The sequence below is a fragment of the Convolutriloba macropyga genome, chromosome 8, assembly GCF_964194025.1.
Source record: "Convolutriloba macropyga chromosome 8, txConMacr16.3, whole genome shotgun sequence".
In the NCBI taxonomy this organism is placed as follows: domain Eukaryota; kingdom Metazoa; phylum Xenacoelomorpha; order Acoela; family Convolutidae; genus Convolutriloba; species Convolutriloba macropyga.
In genome coordinates this window covers 65653542-65672347 of record NC_134475.1, presented here as the reverse complement: position 1 = coordinate 65672347, position 18806 = coordinate 65653542, and the positions used below count along the sequence as shown (strand labels likewise).

Sequence of the window (18806 nt, the reverse complement as noted above, 5' to 3'; positions counted from 1 at the left end):
TGATTGTACATTTACATATGCTCAATTAAATTCAAGTCTGAAACTTGGAAAATTTTCCTCAGTAACTCCGAGGTTTAAAGTGCTTAAGAATAACACCCAACCCAAACCGAAACCGTAGACAGTGCACGGTTATTACATGTGTAAATATTTTTTTTCATTTTACCCTTCATTATTTTAGTGAAAGTTCTAATCTGACGATGGACATAAAATTGAAAACGTTTGTTTTACATATCAGAATTTTTTTTTTATTTCACAAATGAGTTTCTCCACAACTTTTTATTGATATTCTCGAATTCGACTACTAAAATGTCGGCTGATTTAGATAATAAAAATGGAATTGCGTCTAATACAGGAAACTTTATATACCAAATTTTATTCCAGATTTCTGTCAAAAGGTAATCAATTACAAAATAATCATCACAAGATTTCTATCACAAAATAATCACAAGGTGGTTTCAGTGTGAGCAAGCAGTTTCTTAGCTTTCTCGTCAAACGATTGTGATGTGAGTTTTTCAGTGTACTCGCATATTTTGAAGCAATATTTCAAAGATCTTTGTGATGAAATGTTCTCTCTCGTGATGTTTTGCTTTCCCCTGATTGATTTTTTTTTCCAATGGCTTATCAGCAATAATGGATGTCCACTCTATTGGATACTGGTTTTTGTCCGGCTCTCCTGATTTTTATTAAGAGCTATATTAAAAGGTTTTCAATTGGTGCTCGCATTGAGAATCCTATGTATAGTCCTTTGAATCACGTTTCAAGTTGCAACGGTGCACGGCTGTGGAAATTCAAGATTGTGCCAGTATCAGTAGACTTGTGATACCAATGGCTGCTAAATTTTCTGTCGTCGGTTGCGTTTTTGTTCAGATCTGGGAAAGCCAGGTTTTGATTCCCTTCGGGTATCTCAAGAGTGAATTGTAAGTTTTTGTGAAGAGAATTCGCATACTCAAGGTCCTCTTGAGGATTCACTTGAACAGAGCACACTGTCATTCACATACCTCGTGAACATTTTTATTATCTGTATGTACTCTGTTGTACCTTTTTCTGCAAACTAGGAACAGATCCATACAATTTCCTGCAAAACTTTTCTGTTAAGAAAATTGCGTTGAGTCTAATAAAATTATTGGGATGTAAATCTTGTAGGCGTCAGCTCCGAGTTACTAGTGACGTTATCATAACCGGGGCAAGGTATTGATGGAGATCAAACGTCTTGAACTTTTTCAGATTACCATGAGGTCTTTGTTTTATAGACAGTTCGCCTTACGGAGATGCATGTGCTTAAATGCTCAAGAGTCAAATCCCATATTGAATTATGAGTTTTATTTGAGACACGAGAAACACAAATTTGAGAATTCTAATAAACAAGCTGTAGGTGTTCCCGTTGACCCCAGATCTGCGCTTCAAGTTGAATTTGAGAGTCAACCAATCAAAAGATGGATGTATAATTCAACGCACAAGATTTCAATTGGCTTCCCTCAAATTGAATGGATCACCAAAAGTCAAATTCTGCCTGAAAGTTACAACGAAAATGCTATGAAATTGATGGAAACGTTACCGGATACCAAAATTAGGAAATCGATTGAAGAAATACTGCAAGAATGTTATGTCTTTGATACAAAAGAATATGAAAGGTTTATTAAAGTTCCAGCTGATCCTTCTGATCGTTGGAATCCGTATACAGTAAAGCAATCCATTGATTATCCTAAAGAAGAGAGACTTACAAGAAACATATTTACTTCGGTGCTGTCCTGTGCTCTTCAGAATTATCATCTACCGACAACAGAGTTCAGGTATTTTAGTGGTTGTGGATAGTCTGAATGAAGCTAGAATTGAGAATACAACTGGGTAGTTAAATATTGACAAGAAATAAATTCGAAGGAATTTCTCAATAAGGAGATGTATGCCCAGAATATGTTAGCTACCAATGACTCCAGCTGTGTTATTTAAAGCATAAGGCCATGTTTTTTGTTAAGTTATTGGAAATTCTTTGAATTGTCGGTCAGAACGTGTCCTGCTTTTTATTTTGTGTCAAATTTTTTCGATACCACCATATAACGTCACACTTAGTTCAAATTTACGTTTCGTTCACTAATTCATGCAATTTTGACTGAATGGCGTGTGTGACGTCATGTTTTGCTCTTATTGTAGCGAGATTTTTGGTTTTTTTAGTCGTGATTAAGATTTTGGTCACCCGTGATTAACCTTACACTAAAAGGCGTTTTTCTTGTATTGGTTTCCCAGGATTTTTGCAGACAAAGTTAAGCTGCTATTTTTGTCCTCAATTTACACGATAATCTCTCTAAGCTTTCTTATGCATATTTCATAACAACGAATTCTCCAGTTTTTGAGGGAGAGTTGAAAGTTTTCCACTGACAAAATTCTCTGGTTAATGTCATCCCGCGAAAAATTCTGGACTTTTTGTCAGCTCAAACTTTTCATTATCTAGAAGTTATTTATCCAGATCTCCTAAAATTGAGTCCCGTAGACTACGCTTTCCGAGACAAAAGGACGCCTTTACAAAGGTGCTATTTTTATCTGCTTTGCTTTATGGGTAAACTCTCTGGAATAATATTTTTTGTGCTTCCAAAGTATAGAAAAATTTCAGAAGTATAGAAGTAAAGTATAGAACTTCAGTAAAAAAATATACTTTGATCATCAAAGAAATATTTGTCACCCACTAGACCCAACACATTAAGGAAGTTTACGTCATTAGCTAGACCCAACTGGTCACGGCGTTGAAGTTGAGCCTCATCGATAGATGCTCAAAAGTTAGCTTTCTGAACATCGAACAATTTTTAGTTTTCTCTCGACAGAGCTTTCTTTTTGTTTCTATTTGTACAATAAATCAATTGAAACCCAATTAAAAGCAATTTTGACGCGTGAAATTTTATCACTCTCAAGTAGTGAGAAAAATGCGTGTTTGCCAAATTTCGCGTTCCCGATTGTGGTTTTTTTTGTTTCACATGCGGTTATTTGGCTACTGTGTTAATTTTTTTTCGAGTTTTAATAGTTTTTCTTAATCTAATCCTAGCATTTCTAGGTCTGTTTTTTTTGTTTAGTTGATGAAATTTTGAATTGGTTCAGGACTTGTCCTGCTGTTTTTTTGTCAAGATTTTTGGTAATATCATATGACGTCATCCTCACTTCAAATCACTTTTTGTTTATTCATTCATGTAGTTCTTAAATGAAATAATTGCGTGCGTGACTTCACTTTACCATTATTGTAGCTATTTTTTGTTCGTGTTCGTGAATAGTGTTTTGGTCACACGTGACATAATCCAATCGCAAACTGTTTTTCCCTCTCTCAAATTGTCTTTTGGTGAACTTGAATTACGAATTAAGGTTAATTGAGGATATTAATCTAATCGAGGTTGTTCGATGGAAAGCTTAGCAGTGCATCAGTTTAAATCAATTCAAGATGGAACTTGGTAGTAGTCTTTGCATGTCTTTTGACGCTATATGTCTATAAAGCTATCGCAGCTATTTTCTGACAATCTGTTTTCGTTTTAGAGAAATGCAAAGACTTTTACGGTTATACTTTTCGAGAATTCTTTTTCGGTATCTCTGAGACATAGTCTTCAGCATTTTTGTGCTGCTGGTGTTACATGCACTTTTTTGGGGGGAATGAGCCAAATTGCCTGCATTCGGAATCTTTAGGCAATTGCTCACCTCTCCATCCTCATGTGGGCTGAGGGTATCAATCGGAGGCTTTACGGAAAACATTCTCTTTGACAAGTAGTGTTTGAAGGGCTGAATTATTTTATCAATTACGCAGTCTATAATTGCTCTCGAACGATGAGAAAGCAAATATTGTAAACGTGTCTCTTTTTATGCAAAATTTTTCCTTGACCGTTTTGACTTGGCGAGACTTCTATCACGATCGGCTTCTCAATTTTTGTATGGTCGAAAGTGCTCTCTCGTTCTTTATTCTATAATTCTAATCAGCTGAGCTCAAATGGCAGTAGTATGCTACCAATAATCGAAACGCGCGTCGAAATTCGTCCCTTTTGTCTTTTTAAATTCTACTATTGACATATGAAAGCCCTAATAATATCATTTGAAGCCCCATTGTAAACCTAATGCCCCGCTTATTGACCTCCGCCTTTTGCCCATAAGTCGTTCTAGATTAACTCATCCGACGTTAGTCGGCTACACTGTAGTTGTCCTTTATTTTTATTGTCCTTTATCTCTTGAAGATTTTATAACTTTTCCAGTAGTACTATTTTCATTGCTTAGTATAGAATTAAGTTTTGGACCTTATATTGAGTGATAGTATCATTTTTTTATTCTAGGAGTAGGGTCTTCACAACATTTGACACAATCATTCAATCCATGTTTGAACGATCCGGCTTCAACTCTGTTCTCCTAAGACAGGATAATTGCATAAATTTCATGGTGGATCAACCACTTGAAGCCCCATATAGTGAAAGCCAAGTCAAACAAACCGAAAGTCACAAATTTGCCAATTTCCACCCTTTGAATCCGTTATTGGATTTCAAACTAACCGATTTGTACCAACCTTTTGAGTCTTTCGGAGTTGCAAGTTCTGAAGCTAAAAACAAGTTCTACCCTCACACGTCTTTTCTACCTGCTGTTACTCTCAAACCTGACCAGATGCAATACGCAGTGTGCCTTTTCGCATTCTCAAATGCCGTGACCAAAGCCAGACATTTATACGGTCATCAAGAGCTGGATTTGCCCAAACCGATTGTGGCACAGTGTGTTGGCAGTACTGGCTTCGATCTTCATTTCGCAACTTGTCAGTTGAATACGACTAGATTTTCTGATGACGAGGGTGTGAAAAATGTGATTTGGTCACAGCCTAATGTGAAGTTTTTCACTGCAGTTAGAAGAGAGTTTGATTTGTTTGTTGAAGATTATAATGCAGATGCTGGTATGGCTTTAATGGCCCATGTTGTTAATGGATTTTTTCAAAAATAGTACAAGTTTATTTCTCTATTTTTTGTACAGCTCAGCAGCAGGTTTTGATCTTTATAATAACAAATTATTGCAAATGATTCGAGTCATACAAATTAATCGTTAATGTTATCAATCAAAAGAGGTCTTGCATTGTTGGTGATGAACTGGGCTTAATCAAGTCTTCCATTTTAAATGATGTTGAATGCGTGTTTCGAAGGACGGCGTCAAACGTCACCTTAAAGATTTTGTTGGTAAATTAGGTTTAAACTGTCATTTCTGAGGTAATTATTTTTTAAACGGAAGATAATTTAATTTTTGAGAGGATAAAGTTTGTTGAGGTAAGTGCTTGATTTCAGATTTTAATTGACTATCTCAAGTATAATACAGGTGTACAACCAACAATTAGACAATGTTGACGAACGGTGCTAATTTCACAATTGAGAGAATGATCAAGGTGGTGTCAAGCGATAACGACACATACAAACCTCTCGTAACCACCACCACCTGTAACCCATCCAGTAGTAACGACCCAGGTCCAGGTGCGGCTGTCATGATTCCAGTATCCGATGATTACCAGCTCCTGCTCAGATCGAACCCACCGTCTACAGACCCAAAACACGCAACGCAACCTACAAGAGCAATGATTCAGAAACACGGCAGCTCTCATAAACACTGCAATTCGTACATCGTACCTCCTTCGCAAACAAAGCCATCTGTTCTCACGGAACAATTCACAGCTGACATCAGGAATTTCGCAATGGTGTCATATGAACAGTTCAGTAAATGTGTAAACTTAAGTACGAAAGAGGTGCTAGCGATCGGAGGCGCCGATATTACCTGTGTAGGCTGCAGAAAAGGCATCGAAACCCTGTTAGATAACCTGAAACAATCTCAATTCTCAAAATTTGAGAAATTCGAATTTGCAAGTTGCTCTAAAATCAAGATTCTGTACAAACACAGTGACATCAAAAGCGCCGATAGTTTGATAGAAAAATTGTCGGTTTCGAAGTTCAGAGTGAAAGAAATATTCGAAGCGCTTCCTAAAAAGAACAAAACTAGGTGTGTTTATCATTCTGTGAATCACGACTTAGGAGGCAACAGGGAATCCCAAATCCAGTGGAATGTTTTGTGGGAAAATACAACACCCAGTTGTAGGAAGGAAATTCTACGTATATCTGAATCGGAGCTGAAAACGAGTCAGGAAATGTTCACGAAAAAACACAAGTTTTGCGATGACTGCCAATATCACCTATCGAATGCGTTCAAACTCCTATTCGAGCCCGAAAATGCACCAAAATACGAAGATTACAACCCCGACACGTACCAGTTTCTATCAATGGAAACGTGCGCTACAACAGGCGAACGATTTGTATGTGTGGCTCCTGAAACGTCAGTGTTAGCTGATATGATGGACCGGTTAAAAAATCAAATGAATACAAGCAACCCGAACGAAGAGCGACATGCGAGAACCCTCGATGTCGCACAGAAAGAGGCGGTGTTGTGTATTGCAATGTTCTTGTACAAACGGGTCCAAGCAATTGTCATGAAGTTCTCGGCATTCGTAGCGTGCGTTGAACTTTTACCTCACGTGGTCTGGCTCACCTTCAGGAGTAAACTAGAAGCAGCCGTTGAAGATGTCGAAGGTTTGATGCGAATTGATAAAACTTTGAAAGAAATAGCTCTCGTAGACGCAAAACACGAGGCTCAAAAAGAACGGAAACGTGAAAAGAAACGAAATCGGAAATTGAAACTGAAACAAATGTATGAACAGAATTTGGACGTCACAGAAATGTGTAGCATTGAAACGTACGATTTGGAACAAAATATGGGAAATAATGGAAAGGTGAGTCGGAATTGCAGCAACAGTAAAACGAGACGTGAAAGCTTATCGCCGCCTGGGAATAACTTTTCAGACGGGGGATACTCGACAAGTGAAAGTGGAAACAGTCCTCGCGAAGATGAGTACAAATATCCGCGGGACACATCGTGTAATCTCACGCGGAGAAAAGGGAATAAAATGAACACGAGCAGCAGCGGAATTTCAACTCTTAGCTGTTCTAGTAGTCCCGAATCATCGTCATCTCCCGCGTCAACGAACAATTCCTCACCTGTACGTCGCCGTGGGGCTGTTAAAGACTGCCCTAACAAGTCCGCTTCGGGGAAACCTATCAACCTGGCAAAAACGAAAACATCAAGTTCGAGTGAAGACGAAATATCGAAAACAATGACAATGTCTAGTTCGACCAGAACACACACGGAAAGCGCGAATAAAGGAGTTAAGAAAGCCGATTGTGGAAGTAAACAGGATAAAAAATCAAATGGCTCCTCAGCTGAAAAGCGGGAAATTAATCGTACGCCGGGAAAGGCTCCAGAGGGTCCATCAGAGGCTAAAAAGGCATTCTGTATGGACGAAGGGAGTGATGAATCTCTGGTGATATCATTTCACGTTTCGGTTCCCGATAACAGAAAAGCGTCTCAAAAGGTACCGAATAGCAAAAATGCAAACAAGCAGAAAAATCAGCTGATAACGAATGCGCCCAATCAAACTTTCATTCCGCAGGCCGAAATTGACGCGTTCAAAAAGAAACACGCCGACTATCTGAAACAGCGAGAAAGCATTCGGCAAAAATTCCGAGCGGGCTTTGAATGTAAGCTGAAAACAAACGGGTTGCTGTGAATAAAAACAGCAAGGAACAGTACTACCCTTTCTATTGTATAACCCAAATTAGCTGCAGTTCTTTTGCTGTACGCAAGAACTTTTCAAGGTGTTATTCTCTAATGCATGAAATTGTCTCAATCGATCTGAGAAGACATAAAAAAATTTTGAACAGGACCGTTGCAGCGACTCACTTTGAACAACTATCGCAAATGTAATTCAATGCAAAGTTTTATTTTCGATTTGAAGTCTACCCAAACCATAAGTAGTACCTTAATTTGTAATTAGCACATCAAGACACGGATTATGCGATGAATAAACAACGCATTCCGGAACTATTGGGAAAATATAATTTATATTTGATAATAGATAAAATGTAATCAAAGTCTGTAATGGCCCTGCTTTGTAGATAGAAACGTTGGCAGCTTTCCAATAAAAATTGTATCTGAAAGCGAAGCGAACAAACAATCAACCGTGCTGTAAATCTGGACAATTTTGGAAAAACTGGCGTCGTTGGAATTGACACCCTGTACTGTTGTGTCCAATTGGCGCTTAGCTCAAATAACTTCCAGTGGCAAAGTTGGTCTATTTTAGATATTAGCGAAGAAGTCAATTATGAATGGTTAATTTAATTTTATTTTAATTAACTCCTTTTTATTCTTCAGTCAGAACAACTCTTCAATTGAAGTCTACTCTCTTGTTACCGTTATAGCTGATTAATTTGATACACGAGCGATTATAGCTACTTAAATAGAACGTGGAAAAAACGGAAAACGCTTCCTGACGAAATGCAAGAATCTGCTTTAATAATTGCTCGGACTTTACTTGTGTGCTCGTTCGCGTGCGTACGTGCGTGCGCATTTGTGTGTGTTCGTGAGCCCGCGCGTTTTTGTCTGTTTGTTGCAGTGTCTGTGTTTTTGTGTGCGTGCGTGTTTGTGTTTGTGTGTGTTTATATCTGTATATTATTCTGCGTATATGTGTATATGTTTGTGCGTATGTGTGTTAATATATGGGTGTGTTGGTTTGTTTAAATGCTGGTTTGAGGCTATTATTGGCCTTCTCTTGGTTTTTTTTACAATTCAAATTCTTTGAATTGTAAAAAAAAAACCATGAAGTTTTTTACCGTTTTTTCCATTTTTGTATCGGATTTTTTTCTAAATGTTTTTTTCAATCCATTCATAAATCATTCTAGGCCTATTTTTATGTTTGAACCAATTTTTCCTTTCTCGTTAGTGGTTTTTTGTTCACATGCGGCATTTTGACATTGATTTTCTTTTTTTTTTTAAATTTTGTATTGTTTTTTAATGTTTTCCCAATTCACTCATGTTCCGTTCCAGGTCTAGTTTTTTGTTTAGTCAATGAAAGTTGTTTGAATTATATTTCAGGACTTGTCCTGTTGTGTTTTTTATTTCGTCAAGATTTTTGTTACGATCATATGACGTCACAATAACTTCAAATCTGCTTTTCGTTCATGCAAATTCTACTGAAATGCTTGAATTTTTCACTCCTAGTGGAGCGAGTTTTTTGTTCATTCGCGTGATTAAATTTTTGGTCACACGTGACTTACCTCACTCTCAAAAATGACTTCCTCACTTTGAAATTGACTTTTGTTTACTTTAATTCAAAGAGACAAGGTCAGCTGAATGTGTGTCACTCTAATTGAGGGTTATTTGAGAGCAGCTAATAGAGGCAGCAAAAACCTGTACAGATTCTTAATCAAAATATAACATCTCAGCTCTTAATGAAACGAATAAGTTTCTTATTTGGTCTGTCCTTTTTTAAACTTTTTTTTAGAACTGCAGATCTACGAAGCTATTGCGGCTATTTTTCTGGCAATCTGCCAGCTATGTTAGTTTTCATTTTTTCTTTTATTTTTTCCCAGTTTTTTCCCAGTAGAATTTCTTCCTAAACGTGTCCAAACCACGAGAAGAAGTGTATTTAATTTTGTCGCTGCATCAGAAAAGCATGATAAGTTGCTCTGAAACTCATTAAAAATCTTTTCAAGTTCAACATGTATCATATTTTTCATAATTGTTTGGGTGCCTAAAATTGTTGTTGTTGTCAATGTCATGCCAATGCCGACATGTTTTGGTCTGTAAAAGTTGTGGATCCAACTTGGGAGAACGAACTGAAGAACTTGTTAATCGGAGTGAGTATTTTAGTTGCTCATATTCATCGTATTTGAAATTTTTCTGAAATCTTTTGATATATTGTCGTAAGTTTTTTTAAACCTGTATTCCAGCCATGTTGGAATGGAATGAATGCGGATGGAAAGTTTGGGGAAATGATGTGCGAGATTAAATAAATGTTATCGCGTCTCCTTGTCCGAAGTACACATTTTTGTACTCAGTGGTTAATTTCAAAAATGATTGGTTTCAACATTGAGCTGCATGACTATAGTAAAGGCAAGAAAGTTGTTCAAGAAAGTTAAATCATTTTTTGATGTTTTTGTTTGTATTGACTTGTTACTAAGGAGCTCAGTCAATGCTAGCCTTGCTTTTTTGGCCACAGAAAACGAGTTAATTGCTGTAACGGCTGTGTTGGTTGTCCAACAAGTTTTCAATCTAAACTAAGCAAGGGTAAAGAAGTGTTTTTTTGAATTGCTTCTTGTACAAATTTGTGCATCGAGCGAAATTATAAGCCGAAGTCATGAAAAAATAAGACAGAGCTATGATCTTGTAGCTAATTCATGCTATGTTCTATTAATCTTTGGATGAAAACACTAGTTGAGAGCTTTTTTCAATAGTTCTCTGATGTGTTATATATTTCAGCATTCCAAATCTAGTTGCAATTTTTCGGTATCGAATATTTTTACGATCATCCTTTCGGTTGCTTTAAAAAATTTTAACTATTTTTTCTGAACGTGTAGTAGCTAGCTAAGTCGACCATTTCAGCCGAAGCTCACTCGAAAATGTTTTCAGCGCTGAATGACATGCCAACTTTCTACATGGCAATTTTCTATCTGAGCCATTATGGTTGAAAGTCTTCTTTTTCTTCTAAAGAAATCTATGTTTTCCATGAAATATCATAGGGAGTTTGGATCTTTTCCGTTTGTGCTCCACCCCCAGTTACAGAGCACGTGTCATTACCTAGTAAATCATTTTGTAAAAATATAGCACGTGCGTCTGGGTGTGCAAATAATATGCACGCACTAAGCTGGTGGTCACGAGCGGAAAGGGTCCTGCAGTTTTAATAAAACATTATTTTTGACTTTTAATAGTTTTTCTGTCGTGTTTGCAAACTTATGATTTTTGTACAGAATTTTTTTTTACTTCCTGCAGTGATACTGGGATCGTTTTAGAAAAATAAAGTTTTTTTGTTGAAATGTGTTGGTAGCAAGGCCCGGGTAGTTTGGATTACAAGAGATAAATTTTTAAGATTTTGTTTGTTTTCTAGCAATAGTTTTCGCGTTTTATTTTTAAAATTCTGATCAGAACTTTTTACCAATGGTTTACTGTGATCGCTAATTTCAGCATACCAAATAATAGCTGCTCTTTTTTTGTGTTCTGTTTTTCATTCTTCACTTGATGATCGACGTTGAGTGGAATTGTAATGAGCTTTGCGAGTTAAAAGTTCGAGGCATAAATTTAGTGCGAACATAACAGCCACATCTGAACTGTTTTGAAGTAATTCAATAAAAGGTATTTCCCCACTTGAAAACCATTGACGTCAAACACTTAAATTGAAAGAAGCGACTTGAGCTGTTTGCGTTGTCAGTTAAATCAATGAAGACCTGTTGGCGTTTGTATTATAGCTGAAGAGAATGAAAATCGTTCCGTTAAATTGTTTGTTTGTTTGTTTGTTGCTTTCCTATTCATACAGGGTTCATAGTCATTTTCCCTGGGAAAGGCATGCACGTTAGATTAGGTGGGAAAAGTGAATTAAGTTCGCCATTACCTTTTTAAAAATTCCCGTCTTTCGTTTCCCATTTTTGAGTCTTAACGCGATTTCCGCTCTTGCTTTTGAAAATTTTTCCTTGGAAGATAATTCAAATGTGGGGAATTGACAAAGGTGAGAAGCCTTTATTTTGTTTTTGATTCTTTTACAGCTAAATGGGCAATTTGGATTCGTGAGATATTTTGTAGTGGCAATTAAAAATTTTCACCAGCCATTTCCGTTGCTATTGCAACCATCAGTAATAGCTAAGTATGATTTTGAGAGATAATAAATAAATAGAGACAAAATCCTCGAATAAAACTGTGTCGGTGATAAAAGAGCTAATAAAAGTGAGTTATGGAAGCTTGCTCAGTGCGGCATTAATTTTTTGAGCGAGAAAAGAAAGCGACGTTCATTTTTTTGGTCAAGTTAAAACAATCTTTCATTTGTTTTTGCTTTTGCGCTCAATGGACCGTCTCATACTATGGAAAACTTTTGAACGCTTCTTGGATCTGTTTCTTGGCGCAACAGACGGTTGATTTAACCCTACTTTACACTTAGGGAGCGAATTAATCAAGAAATAATTCGAAAAAAAATTCTTAACCATAGTTATACCAAGTGAATCAAAAGTAAGAATTTTTAACGCGATCGATTAAATGTCAGTTTGGATGATCGCTTCGACAATTAATTCTGAGTGTTTTTTTTATTGTGTTCAAGTCTTCAGAAGAAATTCGGAGTAATTTCGGAGCTTAAACGCTGTAATGAATAACTCATAAACCATTCTATTGCTGATTGCAAATATCACCAAACAAATAAATTCGATCAGATTTTTACGGAAAAGAAAACTTTCAAAAAGCTTCGAAACATGTAAAGTTATACATATACCTCAAAAGGAGAGAGTTGAGGACGCACCCAACGTTGGGCACGTTAGATTTCGTGCCCAACGTCAGATGAAGAGCCAATTTACAAAAAAAAAATTTAAATAGAAAAAAGCTTGGAAATTTGCGCCATTTTGTCCTAAGCGCACCAGAAATACTTATTGCAACCACGAAAACAAATCACAGATTATTAACATGGAAAAATTATTTTGGAAGTGTGTAGAATAGCAAAATAAAGAAGTTAGCTGAAATGTGGCGCTCCCAAGCGTTTAATGTTTTTTAAAATCTTTTCGGTAATCTTTTTAGTCAACCATTTTGCTGTAAATAATGAATTGCAAAAGTTTGAAAAAAATGCTTTTCTGCTGAACGTGATGGTCCTAAGCAAAATTTGTTCACACCCTTTTCCTCTTTAATATTGATACTTGAACGATAACCACTGTTGCTCTTTCTCCCCTCTTCTTGTGATATGGGTTTTTTGTTCAGTAGATCGTAAAAAGACAGAGCACTAATACACCTAATACAATCCAAAGTCCTTGTACAGCTGAGAAAATGGCGGTGGCTTAAATATCCAATTTTGCCTGAAAAAGTTAATTTGGACAAAATTATTAGTTTGCTAGAAAATTGTTTGGGCTGGGGTTTAAATGTTGAAGAATTTGGAAACATTTCTTCCTTTTTTTCTCCCTAAAATGCGAAAAATGATGAAGTTTACAAAGAAAAAAGGACTGCGTGGCATATATATTCCAATATTTTCTTTGAAAATTTTGGAATAAAAATACGCTGATGTATGGCCAAATTAGCATATAATGCAAAAATAGGTTAAACCGGAGGGTTGGTTAGTTTGTGTCGTGGCTTCGCCGGAATAGCGGGCCGGTATTTGTAGATAAAATCCAAAAACGCACGTGAGGTATGGCTGTGATAGTGGTACGATGTAGTTCTGTGATATTAAATGACATGATTTGAGCTTTAGCCTATTCTGAATCTAGTACCCTTAATATTCAGCTTAGTTGAAATGCGGAAGGATGTAATTTTTGTAGAGCACAAGCACAATACTTTAGCCAGTAGATCGTATTCTTGTTGCTAGCTAAATGACAAGACAAAAGAACACGTTTTGACTATTTGATAATGTAAACATGAATAAAAGTCCTTATTGTTTCGAAAAAAAATCAGCTCTTGGGTGATACAGCTGATGATGTTTATGGTAGTTTGTTGGCGCGTTATAACTAGTTTTGCAGCATGAAAAGAGGTGTTTCATATTTACGTGGGGCGATTGAGCGTTGAATGGCTCTCTAAATCACAGTTATGACTACATAAAACGGAAGAAATAAATGGTGGAGGATAGTAACTTATTTTTTTTTTGTATGATTTGGATAAAGAGCGTTGATAGAAATTTCTGGTGGGACCTTTTATCTATGTCAATTTATAAAAAATTCTAACCTTAATTTTCGAAAAAGATAAAGAAGCGTGAATAAAATATTGTTCACGATTTTGAAACGTGAATAATTTTCGTGTTTTAGCTCGCATAGTTTTGTGCGTAGACTTGCGATACTGACTAAACAAAAAACAGATTTTCATCCTTCGATTAGTTGGGCTGGAGCAATTAAAATCAAATAGTTTTTTGGAAGCTTTACATTAAACCTTTCGACATCGCAAGGCAATTTGGCGTATTTCGGTAGAAAATTTTTTGTTGTGAATTGATGTAAATTAAAAATGGTATTAATTGTGTTGGCCTTGCTGGTCTTTATAATTCAGTTTTTGGCTGCTGCTCTGACTTTCATCGATGCTTGATTTCTGGATTTTTGTGTGATCTGAGTTGCTCGCTAGCTCAATTTAATCCGCTAGCTCAATTTGAAACATTTTACACCTAAAATTTAAATCAAAGGTGCGCCTGTTGTTACAATTCAACAAATTTGAATTGTTTTGGTGGGCGCTGTCTTTTTAAAGAATTGGTAATAAAATTTTCGACTGCTTGTTAATGAGGACAAAATAGATTAGAGATTTTATTCAGCTGCGGTACTAAAAGCAGCAGGAAAACGCGAGTAGTGATAATGCTTGAAATATGTTAACTAATATGCTAACTACTTTTAAAATGGAGTGAGAAACAAGGTTTTAATACTTTTTTGCGTTTGGAGAATTTTATACGTGCGGCTATTTGACTTGTTTTTTACTGTTATTATCTTGATTTCCAGGAAGGAGTGCCGTTAAAAGGTAATAAATTTGTTCAAATGGTGCATTCTTCTGATTTTTGTTTTCATCAAAGGACAGCTAACTGTTTCTATGACAAACATTATTTTTTTCCAAATATTAGAATGAAATTTCCACTTTTGTTGCCTCCGGTCTCAATGGTGCTCTTATAGGCGTAATAGAAGCTATTTAACGGTTTTTTCATAACTAACGGTTTCAACGACTTTGACACTAATTACTGTTGTTTTGAATTTTGCCTGTCTTCCTAGTTGTTCATATCGTCCTATTACTTAATGTCATTAATAGTAGACCTCATTGGCTATCTAATGAGGCGAGATTGAATCAATTTAATATTTTGTATTTTTAACGTTCTTAACAACTTAGACAGTACTTGATTTCAAAAATTATCCGATTTGCTGTAGTTTTGCCTGTTTTTGAAGCTCCCTAATGTCTCATCATTTAGTATCGTTAATAATATGCGTCATTAACTTTGAGGAAGCTTTAATGAAGTTGTCTAACGGTTTGAGTTCATGTCTCAGACTTTTTTAATGTTCTGGCACCCCCATAGTGTTTTAAAAATGGGGCTGAATCTTTAAGCTTTGCAACAATTTTTTTGTTTATTTTGTGCTGATAGTTGTTTTCAATTAATTGTGAATCCCGTTGGCTCTACAAGGAATTGAAGTTAATTATTGAATAGATTTTACATCTGAGTTTTTAGAAAAAAAATTGACACTACTTGTGTTCAAGAAATATCAACAATTGAGTTTTGCTCGTTTTTGAAGTTCGTTCTGTTATCCTATCTTTTAAAGTTGTTCTTGGTCCCCCTATCTCTCTAATGATTTTAATTTTTTTTCAAAGTTTACTAAGATTTCGATGACTCTTGACATAAGTTGCTCAAAAAAGTGAGTTTTTTGAGTTTTACTTGCTTATTGTACTTGTTGGTGTTGCTATCGAGTCTCATTAGTGCTAGGTGTCCTAGTCTCAGATATTAGCTACTGTTTTTTTTTCTTTTGCTATCAAGAATTAGTTACTTTTCGTGTTTTGACCGTGCTTGTTAATGTTTTTAGTTTAGTCTCTTGGTCGCAGTGGTGACAGGTATTTTGAGATTAGTTTGCATATTTATTTTAATTCCAACTCGTATTTAATGGTTTTCTACTTTGAGACCATTTGTTTTGAGTAACATTTTTGCGACTTTTTGTTTTTTTTGTGAATTTTCATTATATGGTTTCTAATAAGTAATAGTTTTGTGGTACAAAATATTTTTCTAGTTGCGGGTTGAAATGACAATGATGGCACTTTTTGAAAATTTAAATGAAATCGATTATCGAGAAGTTATTCTGTTGTTTTGTTTTACTTTGTTTCTAATGTCTGTTCTGCATAGGTAGTGTTTTCTGTCTCAAGCCCAATGGTGTAAGCGTTCGCTTAATATGCTGTTGTTCATTTTAATGACTTTAATAATATTTTTCTAAACAGTGGAAAATGATATTTTTTTAAAAATTTTTTTTATTTGTGTTTGGTTTAGTATATACTATGTTGACTTTCTTAGTCTGTTTTTTCAAAGGAAGCTAATACCCAAATACCCAGGTCTTGAGTTTTTGTTTTTTGGGTTGTTTTTCAGGACTTGTCCTGTTATGTTTTTTGTTTTTTAAGATTGTCTACGTTGTCTTTAATAGAACTTCCGTTGTCTTCCATTATACCCCTGCCCGGCTAAAGTTAGGTGCAATTTGCCCCGCCTGTCCTTTGAGAGCGTTTCAACAGAGCGTAGTGTTTGTTTGATATTAATAAAATGGAGTGTAATAAAAGATCCAGTATATATCATTCTTGGGGGAACAGCATCAGACAATCTGTTCCAAAAGCGTTACAAGATTTTTTTTTGTGCAAACATTAGTGAAAATAATTTGAGTCGAGATAAACAGTCCTTCTTTTTTATGGTAAGAGTTGTGGTCGAGATCAGCAGACGTTCTGCCGGCTAGATGAAAAACTCGGAAACATTATTGTTACGATTTTGCTTGTTTTTTTTTATTGGCAGGACCTCAATTGATTAATTTAGCAGGGAACTCAATAATACAGCTTTATAATAATGTCATCAGTAATATTTTTGGATCAAGATTATATTTTGTTGGACACTTTGTTGGGAGTCTTTCGATAGATAAAAGTTTGTCCAAATTTCAACTTCTCAGCTTCGGATCTTTTATTAGTCTTTTGTTTAAGTTTTGGTTCTTGTTTGTTTTGCTTTGAATTTACAGACTGTGAAGATGAAACGTAACTTTGAATTTCAGATAGCTTTGTATGTTTTGTTAGCTTAGAACCTCCCCCCGATATTTGATCGCTAGTGGATCAAAAAGTGTAACAACCGGCTGTTACCAATTGAAAATTACGACTACAAACACTAATTAATTTACACTGAATTATCGATTCCAGAAAGTATCATTTATTCTGTTGAAATACTTTATGTTAGAAATTAAAACCATTCACGAAAAGCAACTGTATTGAAATTAAACATCTGTTCTTCGGTCTCTGAAGTAGAAGAGAAGTTATAGCTTTATCAAAGGGTCGCTCCTCTATTTTGCCTCAAATTACTCCTCATAAATCCAACATTTGTTACGCATTGTTGACATTTAGTGGATATCTATTTATTTTATACCCGTTTTATATCTAGATTCGATGGAAAAAGGAAAGAAGGAAATTTTGCAGTGTGTTGGTTTGATTTCACGCCTCAAATGCTCCCATGCAGGTCAATAGCAAAAGCGTTCATTTCCTATTGCTGTTACTGCGTTAGTCCTGGATCAGTTATTTGGTACTGGTTTAAATGTGAACCAACATATTGGATAACTATTATAACATACACTATTTTTTATTTCGCTCCATTTTTGCGAGAGTAATACAAGCTTTTGAAAAACTGTACTGTTATTGCTGTTATTATTTTTGCTACAATGCTTTAGGAAATAGGGGTAAGTTAATAGAGGAGAGATTGTTGAACGGACTAACCAACCCCCTTTTCAATAGTTTCCATTATTCTGCGTCACCTATACCCCCATTCTGCTTTCATTATTTATTCTACTGCTGCCTTGTTTTATATTGTTCTTATTCCGCATTAACCCGCCTCCTCCTCCCTCTTTTGTTAATATCGACCGAGGTGCTATCAAATTATTTCACTCCTTCCAGGGATTATAGTCAATAATACACTATTGTTGATTGAACTGAGGTCTGCATTTACGGAAAGAAGAGTGATTTGAAATTCATCTATCTTGTAATTACGCAACAGAACAAACGGCCAACCAATTTGTCCAAGAAATTATTTGGTCAAGACTTGCAATTTATTTACTGAGCAAGTCACTTTCCGCGTTACTTAGTTGGAATCTTCTATCTTTTGCTAGCTCCTCCCCGTGATTTGAGATTTATGCTATAGTCGGCAAAATTGACGGTTCTGACTTTTCGACAAGACTTTTTTAAACAATTCTGTGGGCTAATTAAGCTACGTTGTTAATCTTCGTTACTGTTCACCAGTAATTATCTTTGTTTTACTAGTCTGATCCTATATTAGTTACAACGTCCTTTAAAGCTAAATTTTAAATTTGGGTTCCCAGATTTGAGGCAGTTTTTCGTCATTTATTTGCTTAGTCGTCTTTTACTTAACTCAGCACCTATTGAGTGTCATTATCTACTGGTGACTGACGTTTGGCTATAATTGAAAATTCAACACTTAGTCGAGTAAAAAAAATTTTGGCGACACCAACACCGACTTAACAATTTTGGCTGTCTTTCTTTTTTACCCTTATCGCTGATTTTATTTTACTTCTGGCTGACTTTTTGGACATTTAACTCTAGACAATTATTGTCCTACAGTGAGGGCATTTCTGTTAAGCGTTGAGCAGTTCGAGATCTGACGTCGTCGAGAAGCAGTGACGTCACAAAGTGATCACGTGATGCACCACCACCACCCCCATTCAGCCCAAACTTCCACCTCTTCAGCAGCATGTGTGTCAAGTGGGGGTGGGGGTGTCGGTGTGGCAGGTGGGAGTAGTGAAAGACGTCAAGGAACTTGCGGACCCTCAACCATGACTAACTCTGGACTTCCGCCACAGCCCCCAATGGACTATACCAAGGCCCGACAAACCAAGGTTAATATCACGTTGAATAAGTGTTGGTAGTTCTAGTTATGGTTCACTAGTGAACCACTGGTAGAATTTTTTATCAACATGTTTATCATGAAGCTTATGATCACGGCAACTGGTGATTACTTAGTTGCATATTTAATAAAATAATTCATTTGAAAATTTCGATCTGATAATAAT

General features: G+C 35.9%; 2 protein-coding genes across 3 annotated transcripts; both read left to right on the top strand.

Annotated features, from left to right (window-relative positions):
* Positions 1-1203: 1203 nt before the first annotated feature.
* LOC142344279 (large ribosomal subunit protein mL37-like) lies at positions 1204-4959 on the top strand. 2 transcript variants are annotated; one of them, XM_075395862.1, is made up of 2 exons: positions 1204-1784; positions 4293-4959. In XM_075395862.1, exons 1-2 carry the CDS (start codon positions 1231-1233, stop codon positions 4939-4941), a joined length of 1203 nt encoding a protein of 400 aa, XP_075251977.1. In that variant the 5' UTR covers positions 1204-1230; the 3' UTR covers positions 4942-4959. The 2 variants fall into 2 exon arrangements, with proteins under 2 accessions (XP_075251977.1, XP_075251976.1); XM_075395861.1 differs by having other exon boundaries at positions 1204-1790.
* Positions 4960-5243: 284 nt separating this feature from the next.
* Positions 5244-8223, top strand: LOC142344928 (uncharacterized). The gene has a single exon (XM_075397013.1). It carries the CDS (start codon positions 5330-5332, stop codon positions 7595-7597), a length of 2268 nt encoding a protein of 755 aa, XP_075253128.1. The 5' UTR covers positions 5244-5329; the 3' UTR covers positions 7598-8223.
* The last annotated feature ends 10583 nt before the right edge of the window (positions 8224-18806 follow it).